The 22,089-nt window shown below is 42.1% G+C and overlaps 2 protein-coding genes across 12 annotated transcripts in view; both read right to left on the bottom strand.

Moving 5' to 3' along the window:
* Positions 1 to 22,089, bottom strand: part of LOC138953604 (uncharacterized) — a 313,259-nt gene that overhangs the window by 22,939 nt on the left and 268,231 nt on the right. The window lies entirely within an intron of this gene.
* On the bottom strand, positions 4 to 10,328 carry LOC138953601 (CDK-activating kinase assembly factor MAT1-like). Its single transcript, XM_070325462.1, has 8 exons — positions 10,134 to 10,328; positions 9,466 to 9,618; positions 7,851 to 7,924; positions 7,277 to 7,380; positions 6,331 to 6,471; positions 4,816 to 4,944; positions 4,179 to 4,303; positions 4 to 2,225 (listed from the first exon to the last, which is right to left on the bottom strand). Exons 1-8 carry the CDS (start codon positions 10,220 to 10,222, stop codon positions 2,027 to 2,029), a joined length of 1,014 nt encoding a protein of 337 aa, XP_070181563.1. The 5' UTR covers positions 10,223 to 10,328; the 3' UTR covers positions 4 to 2,026.

A 22,089-nucleotide genomic window follows, 5' to 3' on the forward strand; every position in this document is an offset into this window, starting at 1 on the left:
AGAAAGGCTTCAAGCATTTTTTTCATAAACAGAAAAAGTTCAGTATATTTTAATCACAGTCCAGTTCTCATCACACACACTGAGTAACTGAAGGTTTGATTTAACCCTTAGGCTGGTTGTCGCGACATATGTCACGCTACTTTACGTATACTGTCACCTGGTTGTCACGACATATGTCGCGCTGCTGACTCAGTCTGTTTGGTTGGTTCCCATGGATGCGAAAACCTATATGACCGTTTTTCTTTATTTTTCTCTCTGTTAATTCACCAGTGGCTATATAACATGTGTTACGGAATTGCACTAGTGCAAGGGTTAATTCTAATCATTTCATACTTCCTCTAGAGCTCTTATCACACACACACACACACATTCATGCACAGATGCTCGGTTATTGTCACGTTACAAGGTACATGAACAATGCTAAGTCAAGTGTCCCCAAACAGACAGGATTCTCTTCAATGAAGCTGACCATTTCCAACGTAAAATCTACACTGCTAAGTGCTGACAAAACGGGCTGATTTTGCCTCGCCCTTCCTTACAGTATTTCTATCCAAGGCTGTCAAAAACTCCCTGAAAATGTACCCTCCATGAAAATGTACCCTTGATGAAATTGTAAAATTGATGAAAATGTACCCTTGATGAAAATGTACTCTCATGACTTAACATTACAAGAAACACACTGTTATGCTTTTCATATCAAACACCAGGAGACACACACATGGGAGAGTCGGAATTGTCATGTACATGTACCAAAGAATTCATCCTCTCACGCCAATAAACGCCATAAAGCCAAGTTCCATATCCAACTCCTGCTTCAAGGCTAGGACACACACATGCATGGATGGACACACACTCACTCATGGGTACAGCCGCCCCTACGCGCAACAAGTCTTCACAAAAATGAGAGAGAATGAAACGTGACATCCTGTCACACTACCATAGCTTCCATTAGTGCCATAGCTAGGACACACACATGGGAGAACTGGAGTACACCCGTGCCCAAAAGCTCAGTTTTCACACAAATATCTGTGCAAACATCACGCAGTCATATCTTTCATATCTACTCAAGCACCAGTGATGTTCAAAGACTCAGAGAAAAATAGGTTTGTTTGACCTCGATTGAAAATATGTATGCGTCCAAATGTCCTGGCTACTTAACAACTGTTGTAAGAAGACCTCCGACATGTCAAAACTGTGGTGTGGTTGACCAACCAGGGGTTACAACAATGCGTCAGACTGAAAAAGTATGCGTCAATGACGGAAGACGAAAGCATTGTGGCTAGGACACACATATGGGAGAGTTAGAGTTACCCTCTGACTACAAGCCAAGACTCTTCACAAAAATTCATCCTTTCATTTTCAATCGAACATACACATAATAGTCATCTTTTTCACTTCAAGTGCCACAACATAAACTCAGAGACCTCATGAAAATGTATCTCTTTAGTATAACAAGTATAACAAGCAACAAAGTCATGATTTCAATTCCCCACTCTAGCACCAGGGCTAGGTAACACACAGTGCGAGTTGTCCTAAAATCAGAAGCCCAGGGTCTTCACAACGTTTCAATCCATCAGGCAGTCAGATCTTGCATTCACCAACCAGGGCTAAGACATCCACACAGGAGTTGTCCCCTGTGTCCACACCCTCTGTGTCCACACCCTCTGTGTGCTCACAAACACTCATCCTCTCAATGTAAAAACACACACCATATAGACACAAAATCCATTTCTAACTCCGGAACCAGGGCTGAATCACCAGTTTAGTTAGTGCCTGTAGAAAAAAATCATCCTTTTTAACACACAGTCCTGACTTGCATGTGCCACTTTGGGATAAATTCAAACCCACAGCTCAGTGTCTTTACAATTCATTCTTTTCAACAGTCCCGCTTTACTCAGTCATGACTTGCATTTCCCACTCTGATATCAATTCAAAACTACCAGCTCAGTGTCTTTACAATTCATTCTTTTTTAACATTTCAGACACCACACAGTCGTGATTTCCACATCCCACTCCAGAGCCAAGGCTAGGACACACACATGGGAGAGTTAGAGTTGCCCTGTGACCAGGAGCCGGAGGAATTGGGGGAGGCACAAGGCTGGTTCATGGGGGGAAAGTAGTACAGGCCGCAGAACGTGTCCTGCAGTGCGCGCTGGCACGCCACCTGAGGTTCAAATCCTCCCGCAAGCTCCATCTCTGTTGAGGGACGCACGTTGGACAGAAATCTGCAATGGATAAAAAGATAACAACATGTTACTACGCATGGACAAGGAGTGGTCAGAAGTTGAGTGCAAGAAAATATCTGTTTGTACTGCATTACAAGACATGTGTACTTCTTTTCCTCTGTACGCGTGCCCATGTGTTTCAGAATTACATAACTACTCCTCCGCATTTCTTTTGAATCCTCACAAACATGTTAAGTGTTTAAAGAAATAATGTACATGTTAAGTGTTTAAAGAAATAATGTACATGTTAAGTGTTTAAAGAAATAATGTACATAAGTGTTTAAAGAAATAATGTACATGTTAAGTGTTTAAAGAAATAATGTACATGTTAAGTGTTTAAAGAAATAATGTACATGTTAAGTGTTTAAAGAAATAATCTACATGTGAAGTGTTTAAAGAAATAATCTACATGTTAAGTGTTTAAAGAAATAATCTACATGTTAAGTGTTTAAAGAAGTAATCTACATGTTAAGTGTTTAAAGAAATAATCTACATGTTAAGTGTTTAAAGAAATAATCTACATGTTAAGTGTTTAAAGAAATAATGTAATGAGCACAATTAGTCTACATTGAGCATCACATTTATTGCTGGATACTTTAATGTAAAGGAAGAAAGGGTTCCATGGAAACGCACATTACTTTATTATTTAACCCTACAGTATGGTTCTTTAAAGATATACAATATCGATTCAAACCCCCCAAGGTGTCTCTTTTTGACACTCTCTTTTGAAGTGAAATATCTGACTTGCGAAACCAAATGGCATCACATACACATTCTGACACTCCTCCTAAATGTCTCCTGAGGAAGTGACAACAGAATTTGGAGAACAAAGTTCGTCTAAGTCAATTCAACATATCAGTATCAGCAGTGTAAAATTAAACGTAAGGTCACCCACCGCCAGGCTTTGCATGTATCGGTATCGTATATCATTAAAGTATTATTCACAAGATTGCCTCGTAAACAGCAGGGGTCGACACTAACTTATTTGGCCTGGGGCCACACTGGCCCCAGAGATGGAAATTGCTGGGGCGGAAAACAAAAATCTGGGGCCCACTCTCAGTATTCACGTGCGGCAATGCATTGTCTGTTTTTCTTCATCGTACTGAAGCCAGGGAAATTCTTTCAACCATTTGACATTGAAATTACGACAGCGCTTCGCGCTTTTGGCTGCATCGGTCTCCTTTTTTCGTTTCTCTCCACCCTGTTCTTCATCTTCATTTCCATGTCTTTTTACACCAGGGAGGTGTCGCCACATTTTGCGTTTGGCATTTGAAGGCGATACTTATCTCTCACGCTAAAGAGCGCAATCTGGGAGTTATTTCCCTTGCGGCATTGTCCTTCGACGATTTCAATGTTGTTGTTTTTTTTGACTGCAGCATTGATCCTAACGCAAATTTCAGTGACGACTTTGACTGGCGATTTTTAGTGATTGGCTCTGGCATTAGAATTTTCGGTTTGTCATTGTTGGAATTTATCCTGGGGCGGAGTGGGCCCCAAGCTTCGGCAATGTTTGGGGCGGAACACAAAACTCTGGGGCGTTCCGCCCCCCGCCCCCGCTAGTGTCGAACCCTGAACAGCATTATTACATCATGCCCATAATTTTAATTATTACAAAATCAGTGGAACATTGTCACCAGTGAACAGCGAAACCAATCAGCAACTCTTCACAGTCTTCTCAACATCTTCATCTTGAGATGGGAGGCATTGCCAATAATTCAAATGATTTAGGTTCCTCTAAAAAGCTGGCAAGATGACCAAAAATCTTTTTGTATTTGGATATTGTGCAACTCTGATCAAAGTTGTTGAGAAAATGGCTGGGAATTGAACAACTTCACATGGACATCATCTCAAGAATTTTGCTTCAATACTTTTCATCACCAATAAAATAAAATTCATACACAAAATACTTTCCAAATGTCCATGTTTGACCATTTCAACTGTGTAGAAACGTACCCATCATTCATGATGCTGTGGATGTCAGGGTAAGGAGGTCCACACGTCTCAAGCTCCAGTGGCGTGAACACGTAGGGTTTGCTTTCTGTCACCTGGCCTCCGGTGTTGAACACGCTCTGCTGAGTCTGACAAAGAAACACAACAGTTCACTCAATGAAACAGAACAAAGAGGAAGACTCAAATCTAAGAATTTTCAGCTGCAGAGGCAGAGCAACTCATCAGGAACAGTCATCTACAAATGATAAAGCATGATACTATTTGCTAGATTTTCTCCAGTTTTCAGAAGATAAGTGGGTCTACAAGTACATAAAGCAAAAATGTGCACACATTAAATAAAACAAGTTTCAAACAATAACACCAAAAGTGTCTGCACATGGAATGTTTAAAACTAAACAGATGTAGATGGAGCAGTGAATACAGAGACGGGGCGGTGTGAGAGCACACCGGAACAAGGAACAGGTGTTAGGACTGAGAGAAAAAAAACACAACTAAACAGCAACCCTTATGCTTCCATTCACTTTCCCACAAAATACATGACAAATCAATACAATTTGAAGACAATGAATCAGTCCTAATCACACATTCATCCACACAAAACATTCACTCAGACCCAGACTGAGCAACTTAGTCTACTCACAAATCTCATTCCTGTGGAGAAGGTGGGAGCAGCAGAGGGCGGCGGGCGAGTCTCCTCTTCTTTCTTTGTCACAACGCTCGTCTGCTTGTGTGTGGCCATGATGGCGTTTGCTGGCATGTCCGAAAACATCTGTGGAAGATTAAATACCATGCTGTTTGAATAGGAATCAAGGTTAAAAGTACTGAAGTGTGTGTTGCTATAGAGTGTGCAAGGATGCAAAGGCTGAAGCAAGACAGAAATCTCATAGGGCAAAAAACACAAACAACCCCAAAACAATGGAAAATGAGCATGTGTGCTTTTTTGTGGTTATAGATATGACATTTCTTTCTTTATTTGGTGTTTAACATCGTTTTCAACCGTTCAAGGTTATATCGTGACGGGGAAAGGGGGGAGATGGGATAGAGCCACTTGTTAATTGTTTCTTGTTCACAAAAGCACTAATCAAAAAATTGCTCCAGGGGCTTGCAACGTAGTACAATATATGACCTTACTGGGAGAATGCAAGTTTCCAGTACAAAGGACTTAACATAAATTCTTACATACTGCTTGACTAAAATCTTTACAAACATTGACTATATTCTATACAAGAAACACTTAACAAGGGTAAAAGGAGAAACAGAATCCGTTAGTCGCCTCTTACGACATGTTGGGGAGCATCGGGTAAATTCTTCCCCCTAACCCGCGGGGGGCATGGATATGACATGCATAGAAAGCTACATAATAAACAATATCTGTAATACTTGACAAATTATGACTTATTTGTGATATTAACTGGTACATGTAGTTATTGAATTAAACTATCATCAATACCAACATCTGGTCAGGAATACACACTCTACAAATGATAAACATTCACATTTGCGGGGACATAGCTCAGTCGGTAGCGGCGCTGGCTTCAAAACCAGTTGCTGCTATCGGCGTGGGTTCGACCCACACGTTCTGCGAGGAATTTATTTCCCAGACCCAACTTTGTACAGATTATCCTCGATGTCGGAACACCCCTGCATGAGAAAGAACCTTAGCTCACAGCGAAAGTCTCAGGGCTTGGAAATATGAATACATGCATGCAGAAAAGAATTAAAAAAATAAGGTAGTGCTGTACTGTATGGCAGCTCGCTTTCTCCAGTGAGAAAGCAGCCAGAATGTCCATGAGGGTAACCTTACATGACCAGGGTTTCATTTACTAGTGCGCCCTGCGCCATTGGCGCATTAAATCTGAAAATGTCCCATCACAATTCCCTTCAGTGCGTCAAAGGGCGCATTGAGATTACGTACTACTGCGCCACCAAATGTACACTTTACATCGGATTACACACACACACACACACACACACACAGATAACACCATATAGCGGCTAATTCTCAGACGGCACCATACAGGCCTCTTTGGCGCTTCTTGCCTTCGACTATGTCCCATCGGAATTTGGTTGAGGGGGACAAATGTCCCATTGCCTTTTTCTTTCAGGCCAAACCCTGCATGAGTATATACAATGTTATCCTTATCTTTATCCTTACCAGTTCGTCTATAAGAGCATCCTTGTGTTTTCTCTTGAGCGCCTTTTCTCGTGTCTCTTCCTCCATCGTCGTCTGTTTCCTGCTGGCTGCCTCCTGCTTCTCCATGTCTATCAGTTCCTCCAGGTACTCCTCGTCTCGACTCTGATAAAAGTAACAGAGATAACCATGACACTCCCCACTCCAAGACAGCGGACACTGACACAAAAAGAGATACTCGGATATCATGGGTAATGTGTGACACAGACAAAGTGGTTCTCTATCATCAGCATTCAAGTCAACAGTTTTTTCTTCATAAACCTAAAAAAAGTTGGGCTTTTAGAGGTTTTCTATCATAACAATTAACATTCAAGTCTGAACCAGCTTTCCCTGTTAACGGTATAGCTAGACTGTCATGAAATTTCATTTAACAAAAATAGACGTTATTTGAAAATACACAGTAACTGTGTTTAGAAAGTGTCTGCTCAATGCACTGTATGATGCATTTTTCTTTTAAAAACTTGCACATTCTAAAGCTCATTGGTCAGAGTGACATTATGAGCATGCTTACAACTTGATTTGCCTTCAACATCAAGGGATACAACTCTTCCAAAGCACACAAAACCCAGACCCAGTTATTATCACCAAACGTCTATTAAGTTTGTGAGAATCATCACTTACTTCTGCAGTTCCTTCTGTATGTATGAACCTTAACCTTTCTCATATTGCAAATGCGAAGTGAATGAGGGCGTTTCCAGTCTTCATTCCAGCACTCTTGTATTGTCATGTTCGCTTTTTTATCCTCTCCACATACATGTATCAATGTAACAGTACCATGCATATCAGCAAATCTATTCAGCAAATTTTAATCCTTGACAAATATGAACCAGCATCAGTTCCTTCTAGTGCTGCTAGCCCTTGTAAAAAAAAACTTACTCTTCATCTTACAAAAGTATAATCCCTAACTTACCAGTTTGGACTGGTTCTTCTTGATGAACTCCTTGTTCTCTTTCTTGTACTGTTCAATCATCTTGCGCGTTGACTCCACCTCCACCCCGCTAGCCAGGTTAAAAACTGCAAGCATATTAAGTGTTTACTAAGCATTGATGTACAACAATAACATGTGTAGCTCACTGTATTTGCTCAAAAATAAATTCACAGCTTTTCAATCCAATTCAACAAGGTTAAAATTGAAGTCATGCCAATTATAGTTTAAATGGCTAAAACTTTCTGCATTAAATTTGCCTGTGACTTTTGCTTTTAGGATTATAGAAAAGACCCAGTAACATTATTATGTTCAGTTTGAAATATTAACACTTTAGTTTGACAATGAGTTTCTGACCATGGAGAATAATAATGATCAATGAATCAGAAAGTTAAAATCAAAATACATCTGAATATTTACTTTACCTTGGTCCTTGAAAAATGATACAATAGATTTACAAAGTTCAAAATGTAAGGTCTTTTGTGTGAACAATTCTTGCTTTTTTTCCAAGTTATGCATTATTCACCAGCATTTCCCCAAAGAACAAAAACAAACTCACTTATTGTTTCAACCTTCTCCAGGTAATCATTGTAGTCTTGTAAACTGCCAAAGTCTTCTTCCTTCTTGTTGAAACTGCAAAAAATACCAAAAAAGATTATGAAGTATGAGAGCAAACAAGACCATGAAGCCCATATACAGCAAAAAAACATTGTTGTTCTGAATCAGTTAATGACAGTATTAATCAAAAAACACCTCTGGTTGTTTAATTTGAGTTATCCAATATACTGGAGCTCACGTGAAATACATGTATGTAAACAGTGTTACCTGCGATGTGTGGCCCCTCTGATGAGAGGACACCTCCCTTAAAAGGACACATTCTGGGGTCCCTTTGTCTATTATCTCTACCAAAATATACCTGACATGACAGGCCACCTGCAGTGTAGGGACACGTTTAGCTGGTCCCAAGCGTGTCCTTTCATCACAGGTACCACTGTCATACTTCCTCCAACTGTAGAAGGGGAGACCATGCAAAATGCAGACTGACTGTGGCCGGTACATCCAAGTTTTGCATTCAATTTTCTTAAAGCCATTTCAGACACCTGTGTACTGTTATGACCTCAACGTGAAACTAAACAGTACAAGGGATTGACTCATAATGTGACATAATTTGTTGTTGAGCTTCATTGTTAAAAATCAGATCTCTCTCATCAGAAAGCATTTTGAAATGAACTGAATAAAGAAGGAGACATCCACTGAGTTTTGATATAATCACTGAATTCACTGTAAGGCCACACAAAAAAAGGTGTGGTTACGGTAACCCGACCTACCCTATTTTTAGGGGCCGACCCTATAACTTTTTATTACATTTGTCAAAAAAACAAAACAAAACAAGAGGCGAAGCCTTCAAGGCTCACGTAAGAAATAGACAAACAGTAACACAAACTCAATCACTCCGTCACACATACACACCCACACACACAGTAAGCTTAGGTGACACTGTGCAAGAAAGAGAGACACTAGATCTAGATCTGTCTGTCTGCATGTAGCCTACTTACAGGGACACGACTGCCAAATAGTCTCGGCCCGCTCAAAATAACAATGACCGAGACCACACACACCACGCGAGAGAGAAAGACTACAGGGAGGCATGCCGTCATGATGCATTAATTGACGTCAAACACTTTTGACCGTGACGTAATCTTATGCGAGCTTTATCCATAGTCTTGGATAACCACTCACACATAGACTCGGAAATGTTAAAGTTTCTACCACAGACATACACACGCACAAACACACACACACACACACACGCACACACACACGCACAAACGCACAGACAGACAAAGTTACGATCGCATAGGCTACACTTCGTGAGCCAAAAACCACAAGAAAACGAGTGCAGAAAACGCAATGAAAGCGAAAGCACTCGAGTCGCACACTTATTCCCTGTCAAGTAGGTTTAATTTGTACACATTAGAAAAATAAGTTTAAAAAAAAAGTGATTGCCTACCTTCCTACTCTTTTTTTTTGTGGCTATGTTACCTAACAACACCTATTTTTTTTTTTGCCTAAGTTTTTTAATCTCTCTCTCTCTCTCTCTCTCTCTCTCTCTCTCTCTCTATATATATATATATATATAGATCTATATCTCCCTCTTCTCTCTCAGTACTTACTCTCTCAATACTTTCTTCCTGATGTCTACTTCTTTCTCCACTCCAGCATCTTCAAAGACCTGCAGCCTGTAGTTGTTACGTCGCAAAGCGACACCGCACTCTGGACACACTCCTGAACCCTTGATAAACAGCAAGTCCACACAGCTCTCGCATCTGTCGGGGAGATAAGAATGACAAAGTTGCACAAACAGAAGCAATGCGCGGCTACCAAAGTACCAATGCTACCTTAGTACCAAACTTTAATTTTTTTAAAAAGAAGCAAAATATAGACATTATAGTGCCATAGAATCATACATATGTATACACTTACATATGAACATATTATATATATAATATGCATTCAAGTTACAACTTCTCCCTCCTGCAGAAAAAACACAAATGTACATATGATACATGATCTATACATCACATTATATGACAATACCGGCATTCAGTGATTCACACACATGACATAAACACATGCCATTTTCTTCGCCAACAGAGTTTTCGCCGCTCTCTCATACAGTTCTGCGTGAACAATACTTCCCTCCACCTGCTATTAGTTACTGATTATATGCATGCCACTGACGAGAGAGAGCGAGAGAGAGAGAGAGAGAGAGAGAGAGAGAGAGAGAGAGAGAGAGAGAGAGAGAGAGAGAGAGAGAGAGAGAGAGAGAGAGTTTACTTACAATGAATGTCCACAGGCGTTCACCATGAGCTTCAGCGATGGATTTCTATATTTCGTAGTTTTGCATCGTGGACAACCCTGTTCCTCCATCTTCGCTTGATTCTATGAAAGCTTCAGAAATCGACAAATCAGACGCACGACACAATGTTCCGACTGTCAAGCTGCCATTTTGCAACTTTCGGGTAAATCTGGACTTTTTCGTACAAGAGTCAGGTAGTTAGTCTCCCTTGCAACGTGGAGCGTTAAGGCACGGTTGCTTCCCTTGGATCATTGAAACGCAACAATATTTGTCGCTCGATAGAGTAGCGGCATTTGACATACGATACCAGACAATGTATGCAGCATATCAAGTGATTCATAAGTAAATCAAGTGATCAACAGAAGGGAAAAAAGCCTGATAGACAAAAATCATGTGAAAAATAGAGGTTTTGAAAAATGAAAGGAGAAAAAGAAAGTTAGGCTTATATCAACAACAACAAAATAAATAAATAACTAAATCACAGGTGACTACCATGAATTCATGTAATCGATAATTTGTCAGTTTACACTTTATACACTATTTCCTCACTGTCCATGTAAGAAGTAAACTGGGCTTCCCACGGTACCAAACCCACAAGGCCTAAATTCCTTCACCAATTAGGTTCAGCAAATTTATATTCAGTAACTGATGCCATAGAATCTGTTTCTAATGTTCTTCTTGTTGTCTTCCTTTACCTTTAGTTTTTAATGTTTGGTTTACTTATAGATTATGTTTAGTTTGCGAATTTTTAGATTTTGTTCCCATTCAGTCTAAACGTATTCAATTTTGCTATACAAGTTTTGTTCTTCATTTCTGAATTTGTTAACAAATTATTGTTGCCATTTTTTGAGTCACTTGAGAAAAAGTGACTCTATGTAATCGGTCAGTGTTAGTCTGTCCGGCCGGCCGTCCGGCCGTCCGGCCGGCCGTCCGGCCGGCCGTCCGTAGACACCACCTTAACGTTGGACTTTTCTCGGAAACTATCAAAGCGATCGGGCTCATATTTTGTTTAGTCGTGACCTCCAATGACCTCTACACTTTAACGATGGTTTCGTTGACCTTTGACCTTTTTCAAGGTCACAGGTCAGCGTCAAAGGAAAAATTAGACATTTTATATCTTTTCTCGGAAACTATCAAAGCGATCGGGCTCATATTTTGTTTAGTCGTGACCTCCAATGACCTCTACACTTTAACGATGGTTTCGTTGACCTTTGACCTTTTTCAAGGTCACAGGTCAGCGTCAAAGGAAAAATTAGACATTTTATATCTTTGACAAAGTTCATCGGATGTGATTGGAACTTTGTAGGATTATTCTTTACATCAAAGTATTTACATCTGTAGCCTTTTACGAACGTTATCAGAAAAACAAGGGAGATAACTAGCCTTTTCTGTTCGGCAACACACAACTTAACGTTGGGCTTTTCTCGGAAACTATAAAAGTGACCGGGCTCAAATTTTATGTGAACGTGACTCATTGTGTTGTGAATAGCAATTTCTTCCTGTCCATCTGATGCCTCATATAATATTCAGAACTGCGAAAGTGACTCGATCGAGCGTTTGCTCTTCTTGTTTCTTGATTTTCTGGTGAACTATAATAATGTGTTTGTGTGTAATGTTCATGTGTTTGTTTGTTTGTTTGTTTGCTTGTTTGCTTGGTTGCTTGTTTGGTTGGATTCGGTTGCCCTAGCCCGTTTTGTTTGCTTGTTTGCCTGCGAACGGACGTTTTTAAGTGACGTAGGAAGCGTCACCACCCATGAAGTAGAATGGCTCCTTAAACCAAGGGATTTTCACACAAACATTACGCAAAACAAAACGCAGCTGCAAATTATGTACAGATACAGGCAATTGGCAGTAAAATAACTGGATGGAGGACGACAGAAGCTAGAAGTATACAGCAAACCTAACACCACATCAGTAAGTAGGAAGAGGGCGAGGACTGAAGGGGAAGGGGGGTGGGGGGAGAGGGGGGGGGGGGGTGGCGTAACCGATGACGGAGGGGTCATAGGGATGTAAATAGGGGTAAGCAATCAGGGGTCAAAGCTCAGCAGTGAATGTCGTGGGAACGCAGAGAATATTGTTGTTGACAGAGACACGACCCTGCAACATCAAACACGCGTGATTAGCCTGAGTAACACCGTCCTAAATGTCACACAACGCCAACAACGGAAACCGGGGACTCAAATACGCTGGTGCGGCTGTTCCCATAAATAACTGTTTACCTCTCGGCTCGGGCCATGCCGTTGTTTTAGTCAGTGTAGACTGCTACATTTGGCTAAAACAGTGACGGAACTGTCGCCAAAATGTCATGAAATTAATGAATACAATGTGCTGAAAAAATGGACTTTCACTCATACAAGTCTTGTTTACACCCGAATACGCGAACAGTTCGGACGGCCTGAATTAAAAAAAATTGCATTGTGTAAGCTTTGCATCTATACTTTGTGCCTGTTCTATTACTACTTCTCAGGAACAAACAAGATTAACGAAGATTATTCTTTGTATATTTCGGTAGATAATCTTAACGATGTTTTGTTCTAATGCCAGAATTCCTGATACGGCGTTCGCCCGACTGATCTCGTGAAAATACACACTGACACACACACACACACACATACACACAAGTTAAAGCAGTTTTGCCAAAGGGTACCATCAGAGACCATAATTATAGAAATACGACCCTTGACTAATTGTGCCCCGCATTGAGTCAATGCACTGATTGCGAGCTAAATCACCGTATGTCACGTGCGGGCATAAGGTCACAACTATTGCATTCAATGTTTACAGCTGTGGGGGCAGTGTGGAGCCACACACTTTATCAACACAGCAGATAAGGTCAGATGGTTGCCATCCATGCTTATTACTGCCTGCTTTAAGTAATTTGATGGTAGCTTATAACAACACCTCTATTATCCCACTGGCGCTGTAATTCTGTGAGGATCATAGATTTTAGATATATACATGCATAGACGCGTGAACAAATAAAATGTAGCGTTTCGTTATTTGGTAGATCTTGAGCCAATTTAAGTAATTTTAAGAAAAATGCAGGTTAATACTTTTGTTGTTCTCCCCTTGTGTACATTGCTTCTACTAATGCAAACTTCTTTGATCTTTCAACACACACATGTCTTCAGCCTTCCACGCTTTATCTCCTCCCCAACCCCCTTCACGCCTGTATACACGCACGATGCTCATTACTTATACCAGTTTTCAGGGAGCAAACGTAGGTGTGTCAGTGTTGTGATCAAGGGCAAAATTAATTACCCGCCAAGTGAGATATGACTTTCTAATCACCTCGGAGTGCCCCTGGAACTCCAAAGTTTGCAAATATTTGCGAGATACGCCAACTCCATGAAAACAATTGTGCCCCAAACTGCCACAGCAAGAAAAACTACACCTGCTGCGGTTGTGTAAATGTATATACACACAACGATAAACAGCAACGATCCTCACCGGATACTAATTGTCTGACACTGTTGTTGATACCAGATGATTAACTATTCTGAACTTTTGTACATAAACAGCAATTGCAGACAAAGTAACTGTGACCAAAGATCTTTTACTGTAGCATAGCTGTAAATAATGTGCATGTGCAGCTGAGAGCAAATACTTCAGTATTTATGTTAGTTTGTTGCTTCATGGGCAGATTCTTGACCCGTTTATTTCGACCAGAAAGCCTTGTAATAATCAAACAAACGCCACGGTTCCTCTCTGTTCATGACAATATTTTCTTTTGAGATGAAGGAATGAAGGTAGCAAGTGAGTTCAATCAATCAATCAATGACGCTTATATCGCGCATATTCCGTGGGTACAGTTCTAGGCGCTCTGCAGTGATGCCGTGTGAGATGAAATTTTATACGGCCAGTAGATTGCAGCCATTTCGGCGCATATTTACCTTTCACGGCCTATTATTCCAAGTCACACGGGTATAGGTAGACAATTATTAACTGTGCCTAAGCAATTTTGCCAGGAAAGACCCTTTTGTCAATCGTGGGATCTTTAACGTGCACACCCAATGTAGTGTACACGGGGGGAGGGTTCGGACACCGAAGAGAGTCTGCACACAAAGTTGACTCTGAAATAAATTTCTGCCGAACCTGGGATCGAACTCACGCTGACAGCGGCCAACTGAATACAAATCCAGCGCGCTACCAACTGAGCTATATCCCCTGAGTTATAGAGAAAGCAAGCAAACAACCTACCAAAACACGTTATTGCTCCGATCAAGTTTACCATCACTAGCTCGTTTATCCATCAAAGCTCATGCACAAGATGGAGGCAAGGACTGAGCTCTAAGTAACTTTATTCGTTACTTGCAGCTCGGTGCATCCAAGGCGCTGTTACCCCCATCTCATTAACAGCGATACACGCGTGACTCAACCTCTCTGGAACGAAAGGTGATAAGGTTTTCAACACTTCCCACACACTGTTACTGAAACTCTAGATACGTAACTGCCAGTTCTGAGGATTCAATTAAAATTATTCCTGAAGCCGGAACGGCCCGTGGTTCAAATTATAAGGAAATCAAAGATCTCTCCATCGCAGTACAAATTTCGTGGAGTCGTAAAACTGGACATTTGGGGGAATTAATTGAAGATCCTTTTTCCTGCAGTTGAGAGTGGAACAATATGAAATACAGAAATGCATGTATTATGTGACAAAAGCTATGTTCATACTGCCCTGTTTTTAATTGCGTGACTCACGTATACAGTAGCTTAGTGACGTTGTTTTACATCCTATACACGTCGGTCATGCGTGTAAAAAACAAAACTGAAGTACTGACGACTGGATCTTAAAACTTGATGCAAATAACCATGCTTGCTTCCTATTTCACTTTGCCGGGATTACCCTGTGGAGCTTGCAAAGCATAAAGTAATGCATACTTATTGTGTATTTATTTGTTCGCCTTTTAAAAAGATACCTAGAAACTTTTCTTCTCAAAGAACTCAATAACTCAGTTACTTGATCGATTTTCCTCTCCTGCCCATAAAAATCAATTCTATTCATCACAGTATCACTCTCGAGTCATCATAGTAAACGTGCGATGTGTAACCGGCCTCGTTTGTTCACGTGTAACTTTTATTTTAGTGTTCAGCTGCAATGCAACTGCAATTTCCCTGACCACATTGCACCAACAAAACTGAAACTCCATCAGTGTCACAAATAGCTTGACCATCCCTTCTCCTCTTCCCTAATTCTTCTCTCCATCATCCTGCGACATCTTGCCGCGCCATTGTTCTACAACACTGTGACGCCACCAAGCGGCCACCTTCACATCGCCAAGGGAGGCAATTTTCGCGCCTCCTCAACCGCTCCGGCAGACGACCCGCATGTCCAGGGTGAGGCTGGCCTGAACCTTGACCTGACCTCTCAGGGTCATAGCGGCGAGTTCGCGTCAAAGGTCGAGGTCGCGGGGGGAGACACGGGGTGAAGTAAGAGTGAAAACAATTAGGAGGGACAGTGGCTCACACTACATGGGGGCATCACCCAACGCTCATCGTCATTAGTGGACCAGGAAATTAAACGTTTGACAAACAGCGTCGGTTTGGGGACAGTTTGTTTGAGAAGTGTTTGGTGTCATCTGGTTTCAGCAATAACGACGACTCTGTCCTGCCATCAAACGGTTGGTGAAGAGAAACAAAGCGACTTTTGATTATGGTGACCATGAAGAGTTTGTGGACACTGAGGAAAACCGCTGGTCACACAATCCCAACCATACCGCCTTGCTCTTAATCAAACGTCAACTTCTGTTCCGAGACAACCATCATCCACTTTTCATCATTATTTTACTATGCATGGTTATATTTTGTTCCCCAGCAATATCAATTCTAAAGCAACTAAAGTCAAGATCGTTCGTTAAAATGATGCATAAGTAAACATCAGTTTTAAACACTGAAGCAATGAAGAGTTGAGCTTAAACCAATAAAACAAGCGACGGATAACATAAAAAGACCAATTTGATCAAAACTGTAGAAAACAATTGACAATCAATGAAAGAACATGGTGCACGTTGTAGCCTGGTCCAAAGTCTAAACCTTCACCATGACATTTATCATGCAGTGGAACTTCCACAGCTGATAAACCTACATTGGGGTATGCACGTTAAAGATCCCACGATTGACAAAAGGGTCTTTCCTGGCAAAATTTTATAGGCGTAAATAAAAATGTCCACCAAAATACCAGTGTGACTTGGAATAATAGGCCGTGAAAGGTGGATGCAGCGCCTATAGGCTGTTGATCTACTGGCCGATGTGAATGCGTGATATATTGTGTAAAAAAATTCCATCTCGCATGGCATACGTGCTTTGAACTTCGGATAAGGCGCTATATAAATACCCGTTATTATTATATATCATTAAGCCACAAAAGTCTACTCTTCATCATTCAAACAATATGGCGTAGCAACAGTTCTCAATGAACTCTACTCTTGGGAATGGTGAAAGAGTGTCATTTCTCTGCTGCATTTGATAGAACTTTAAAAAAAAATACAATACAGCCATTATGAATGCATGTATGTATTAGAACGCAAGGTGTTCGGTAAACTACCCATTCCGACATTGCATAAATTGAGTGAGCACTTGCATGTTTCATAATGTACACTTAACCTATGCGTTACGCAGTAAGTACACCGGGACACGTGGTAGCGGCAACAGTGATGACGAAATGCAAACGGCGAAGTCAATCATTAATCACCGGAATCATTAAACAGCAATTAATCACTCGCAACACTGCACAAGGCTAACCACCACAGTGAGGGTGGCAAGGGTAATGAGTGCATTCAACAAGGCCGGAGCCGCCGTTCCCATGAAACAAGCCCAGCCATCATCTGCAGCAGACCAATCATCTACAGCCAGATCATCTGCTGGTGCTCCCGTTCATTTACCAAAGGTCGGCACAATCAGAGGCTGTCATATCAGAAGGGGATCGGGTCATGTGTAACTCGGTATACACTCAAACACGCTCCCTTTTCATCTCGCTGTAAGCTGGGTCACCGATGGCGCTGGGGGTGAGGTCACGTGACGACTCCGCGCGCCCACGTTCTGAGGGTCCCAGCTTGGCTCGGAGTGGAGAGGTTCACGTGTAGGACGTCAAGACAACAGAGAGCATGTTGTTGCAGAACAATCCAAAGATACTACGCAGTTTGCTTTACCTGGCGCCCAAGGTCAGGCAGAAAAGCGGCCATCTAACAGAATGGGTTGATGTGGTGCCAAAAGACAAATTTCCATGTTTATGTAAAGTGAAAATGGACATTAAAGGTTTTTTTATTTTATCTTATCTTATCTTGATCGACTTGGCCTTCTCTGGTAAGTATGTCACTTTTTTCTGTGAGTGTACGCATGAACAAAATAGTTAATTCACGAGAAAGGTCGTCGTGTATTGAGAACTAAAGTACACAATCATATCAGACCTTTGACCTCTTTTTGTAGCTATCAAATGAATGAGCAAATACATCCTTCAGACACCAATTGCTACCTAGTACCGAAGTGTCCGTTAAGAAGCCGCGTTCGACGTCTTGAGTAAGTCTATCATTCTTAACGTCTAAGGGTATGCAAGTTGTTACTCATTTATCCTTTTCGACCGTTCTGCCACGAGCTTTACATTCATAACTCTCGTTTTTCCTCCGATGGCAGCGAGGACCTTTCGCAGTCGCATCTGCCCGAGCTCTTTGCGATGGACACGGAGGTCGTTTGTTTCCCACGCGGGTTGACAACAACGTACACACAACTGCACGCCGGCTGCAGTGTACACCACAATACCACCAGCAATTACCGTCAGAGGAAAGTAGTCAACCCCCCTCAAATGGCCGGCTTCCGCAATTTGAGGTAATTACCGAAATGGGAATGTCGTGGCCGCAGTTTGTTCTGGCGAAATATGGCGATGGGAAAACAGTGGAGGCAACGTTTACAGACTCTCTTGCTGCGCTCGTGCAACGCTCGGTTCCTGCACAACACTGAACAGATGCAGCTGATGGGGGCATTACTCAGGGTCACCTGCTCAACCCCCTCTTGTTACGCTGGTGTTTGTGTACTCCCCACCCGCCTTTCTCTCTCTCTCAGGCTCTACTCTCTTTTTTGTGATCTTTTTACCTCTAGTCAAGTTTTGACGAAATGTTTTAACATAGAGGGGGAATCAAGACGAAAGTCGTGGTGTATGTATGTGTGTGTGTGTGTGTGTGTGTGTGTGTGTGTGTGTGTGTGTGTGTGTGTGTGTGTGTGTGTGTGTGTGTGTGTGTGTGTGTGTGTCTGTCTGTCTGTGCGTGTGTGTATGTAGAGCGATTCAGACTAAACTACTGGACCGATCTTTATGAAATTTGACATGAGAGTTCCTGGGTATGATATCCCCGGACGTTTTTTTCATGTTTTCAATAAATACCTTTGATGACGTCATATCCGGCTTTTTGTAAAAGTTGAGGCGGCACTGTCACACCCTCATTTTTTAATCAAATTGATTGAAATTTTGGCAAAGCAATCTTCGACGAAGGCCGGACTTTGGTATTGCATTTCAGCTTGATGGCTTAAATAATAATTAATGAGTTTTGGTCATTAAAAATCGTAAACTTGCAATTAAAATTTTGTTTTTTATTAATCGATCCAAAAACAATTTCATCTTATTCTGCGTCATTTTCTGATTCCAAAAACGTATACAAATGTTATATTTGGATTACAAACAAGCTCTGAAAATTGAAAATATAAAAATTATGATTAAAATTAATTTTCCGAAATCGATTGAAAAACAATTTCATCTTATTCCTTGTCGGTCCCTGATTCCAAAAAACATATAGATATGATATGTTTGGATTAAAAACAAACTCAGTAAGCTAAAAAGAATAGACATACAGAAAAGCGTGTTATCCTGCTCAGCGCGACCACTACCGCACTATTCTGCATGGCTTGTCGATTTCACTGCCTTTGCCACGAGCGGTAGACTGACGAAACTACGAGTATGCGGTCTTGGTGAATAAAGCAGTGCGTTCAGTTTCATTCTGTGAGTTCGACAGCTTGACTAAATGTTATAATTTCGCCTTACGCGACTTGTTTTCTCTTTCTCTCTCTGTGCGACGTGTGTGTGTGTGTGTGTGTGTGTGTGTGTGTGTGTGTGTGTGTGTGTGTGTGTGTGTGTGTGTGTGTGTGTGTGTGTGTGTGTGTGTGTGTGTGCCAGTTTGGATGGAAGTACAGGCTATCAGTGAAAAGTCAGGGTTGTTTCAATTTCGTAACATCAGTAAATGCCCCTTCATTTTGAGCTATTTTCCCTCATGACGTCAGCCAATTGTGCGCATGAAAAGCCTGCCGTTTATCGAAACAATTGGAACAGGTTTATCAACTTTAAATGTTGTCATTTGGCCAAAAGGATAAAGTTCTCGAAAACGTAATGTTGCCAACTGTCAACCTACAAGTGTGTTACATAAAAGAGATATCAGGAATAGTTTGGTTTGATTTGATCCCATATCAAACTCAAGGTCATCTGCTGCAATGTATCGTCTGTTTCTGAACTTTACAGGTCGCTTTGAACAACGTTTTACTTCTGCATCTTTTTTTAATGTTGTTTAATTTTGTTTTCCTTTGTGTCATTTTATTTATTTTATTTCATTTTATTCCATTTAATGCTAATTTTACATTTTTTTGTTTTGTTTCATTAAATTGGTGTTACTTTCTCCAAAGTTATATCTCAATACCAAGGTCAATGGTAAATCCTTTCAGTTTCACACTTCAACATTTTTCTTCCGCGTCTTCTCTTCCTGATTTAATTTGACTTCATTCAAACCGCGTATTAAAACCGAAACCCTGTCTGCATTTCTTTATCATCCAGTCATAGAACTGCACAACTCTATTTGGACAACGCTTCAGTCCGCACAATGCAAATAAAGGGACACAAATCTGCCACAGTTTACGATCCCCACCACCAGCCTGGCCACACGACACACAAACGACGACGCACGGCTGACGACACAGGGAGCAAACGCGCTGACCCTGTGTGAGCGTACTGCACGTGCAGGGACAGTAAAACCTCCCCGGGGAAGATGGCCCCTGCAGGGAGAGACTCTGTCATGTCGTCCGCTGCCCTTCTCCTTACTGCCTCTGTCCTCTGACTGCTGCCATCATCGTACCGTGACGTCCAGGTCGCAGCACCCCACAGCCCATAAATCGAACCCGCTCTCTGTCTGTGACCTACTGAGCCCCCGCTGACATCCATGCTCATTGCCCTCTGCCCATCCACCACAGAGTTATACTGCACACCCTAGGCAGCCCCGCTCTCTGCCCTCCGCCCATCCACCACAGAGTTATACTGCACACCCTAGGCAGCCCCGCTCTCTGGCCACCACTACAAACTTTGCACTAACGCACAAAAGTATTGCCCATGCAATATAACGCCCATGACTATTGCCCACGACTCACCAAACTCACACTGTGACACACATACGGTAATCATAAGACTCCAACAGTTAATTCATGACCTACACAAACCCAAGCTGTGACAACCCAATCAATCACCCTGCCCATGTCCCAAGTAAATCCATGATGTTACAAATCCAGGCCATCACCCTCTAAGGCAAATTCCACGACACACAGTACCCACACAACAGCGTCCCACTCGTGAAAGCAAATGATCTATCTCCCTGTGTGCCCATGACCCACGAAACCCAGTGTGACAAACCTGGGCCATCACCCTCTGAGCCAAATCCCACGACACACAGTACCCACACAACAGCGCCCCATTCATAAAAGCAATTTATATGTCGCCCTGTGTGCCCATGACCCACGAAAACCACAACGTGACAAACCTAGGCCATCACCCTCTGAGCCAAATCTCACGACACAAAGTACCCACACAACTGGTTTTTGATTCGAAATCTACTTCCATTCATGAAAGTAAAATAGCTGTTGCCCATGACCCAAGAAACCAGCAGTGTAACACGCCTGGGCCATCACCCTCTCCTCAGTGTAACCTCCTAGGACCAACAGTACCCACAAGGTAGCGTCCCATTCATGAAAGTAAAATAGCTGTTGCCCATGACCCGGCCAAGAAAAGCAGTGTAACAAACCTGGGCCATCACCCTCTCCTCAGTGCAACATCCAAGGACCCACATTACCCACACGGTAGCGTCCCCCTCATGAAATCAAATTGTCTGTTAGCGGCCGAATTTGTTGCTCGTAAAAGAAAATGGTATTCGCGGCGGGTCCCCGCTACAGAGAGATTGTGTTCCCCGCTACAGAGAGATTGTGGTCCCCGCTACAGAGAGATTGTGGTCCCCGCTACAGAGAGATTGTGGTCCCCGCTACAGAGAGATTGTGGTCCCCGCTACAGAGAGATTGTGGTCCCAGCTACAGAGAGATTGTGGTCCCCGCTACAGAGAGATTGTGGTCCCCGCTACAGAGAGATTGTGGTCCCCGCTACAGAGAGATTGTGGTCCCCGCTACAGAGAGATTGTGGTCCCCGCTACAGAGAGATTGTGGTCCCCGCTACAGAGAGATTGTGGTCCCCGCTACAGAGAGATTGTGTTCCCCGCTACAGAGAGATTGTGGTCCCCGCTACAGAGAGATTGTGGTCCCCGCTACAGAGAGATTGTGGTCCCCGCTACAGAGAGATTGTGGTCCCAGCCCACACCGGTCAGAAGCGGAGCAAGGAGAGAACATTAAACGTTGTACCCCGATCTGTTTAAAATACAGCGGCTGAAGGGAACAAAGGGGGTTGGGGTTTATGGTTACGGTGGAAAGGGGGGGGGGGGGAGTCTGTCGGCGGCTCATGATATGGTTAAGGTAATTATTTATGCAGTCTTTTATTGAGTTGTTTAATTCTCCTTCTCGTTAGCAAACTCCATTGTAATGCCGCTGATACAATGTTACGCTTATTCTGGTCAGCCTGCAAAAGATATCAATCCATCAAAAAAGATAAAAATGCTTTGTTTGAAATACAAGTAAAAAAAAAAGGACTTCTTTGCTA

This window comes from Littorina saxatilis, linkage group LG17, assembly GCF_037325665.1.
Source record: "Littorina saxatilis isolate snail1 linkage group LG17, US_GU_Lsax_2.0, whole genome shotgun sequence".
NCBI classification, from domain to species: Eukaryota; Metazoa; Mollusca; class Gastropoda; order Littorinimorpha; family Littorinidae; genus Littorina; species Littorina saxatilis.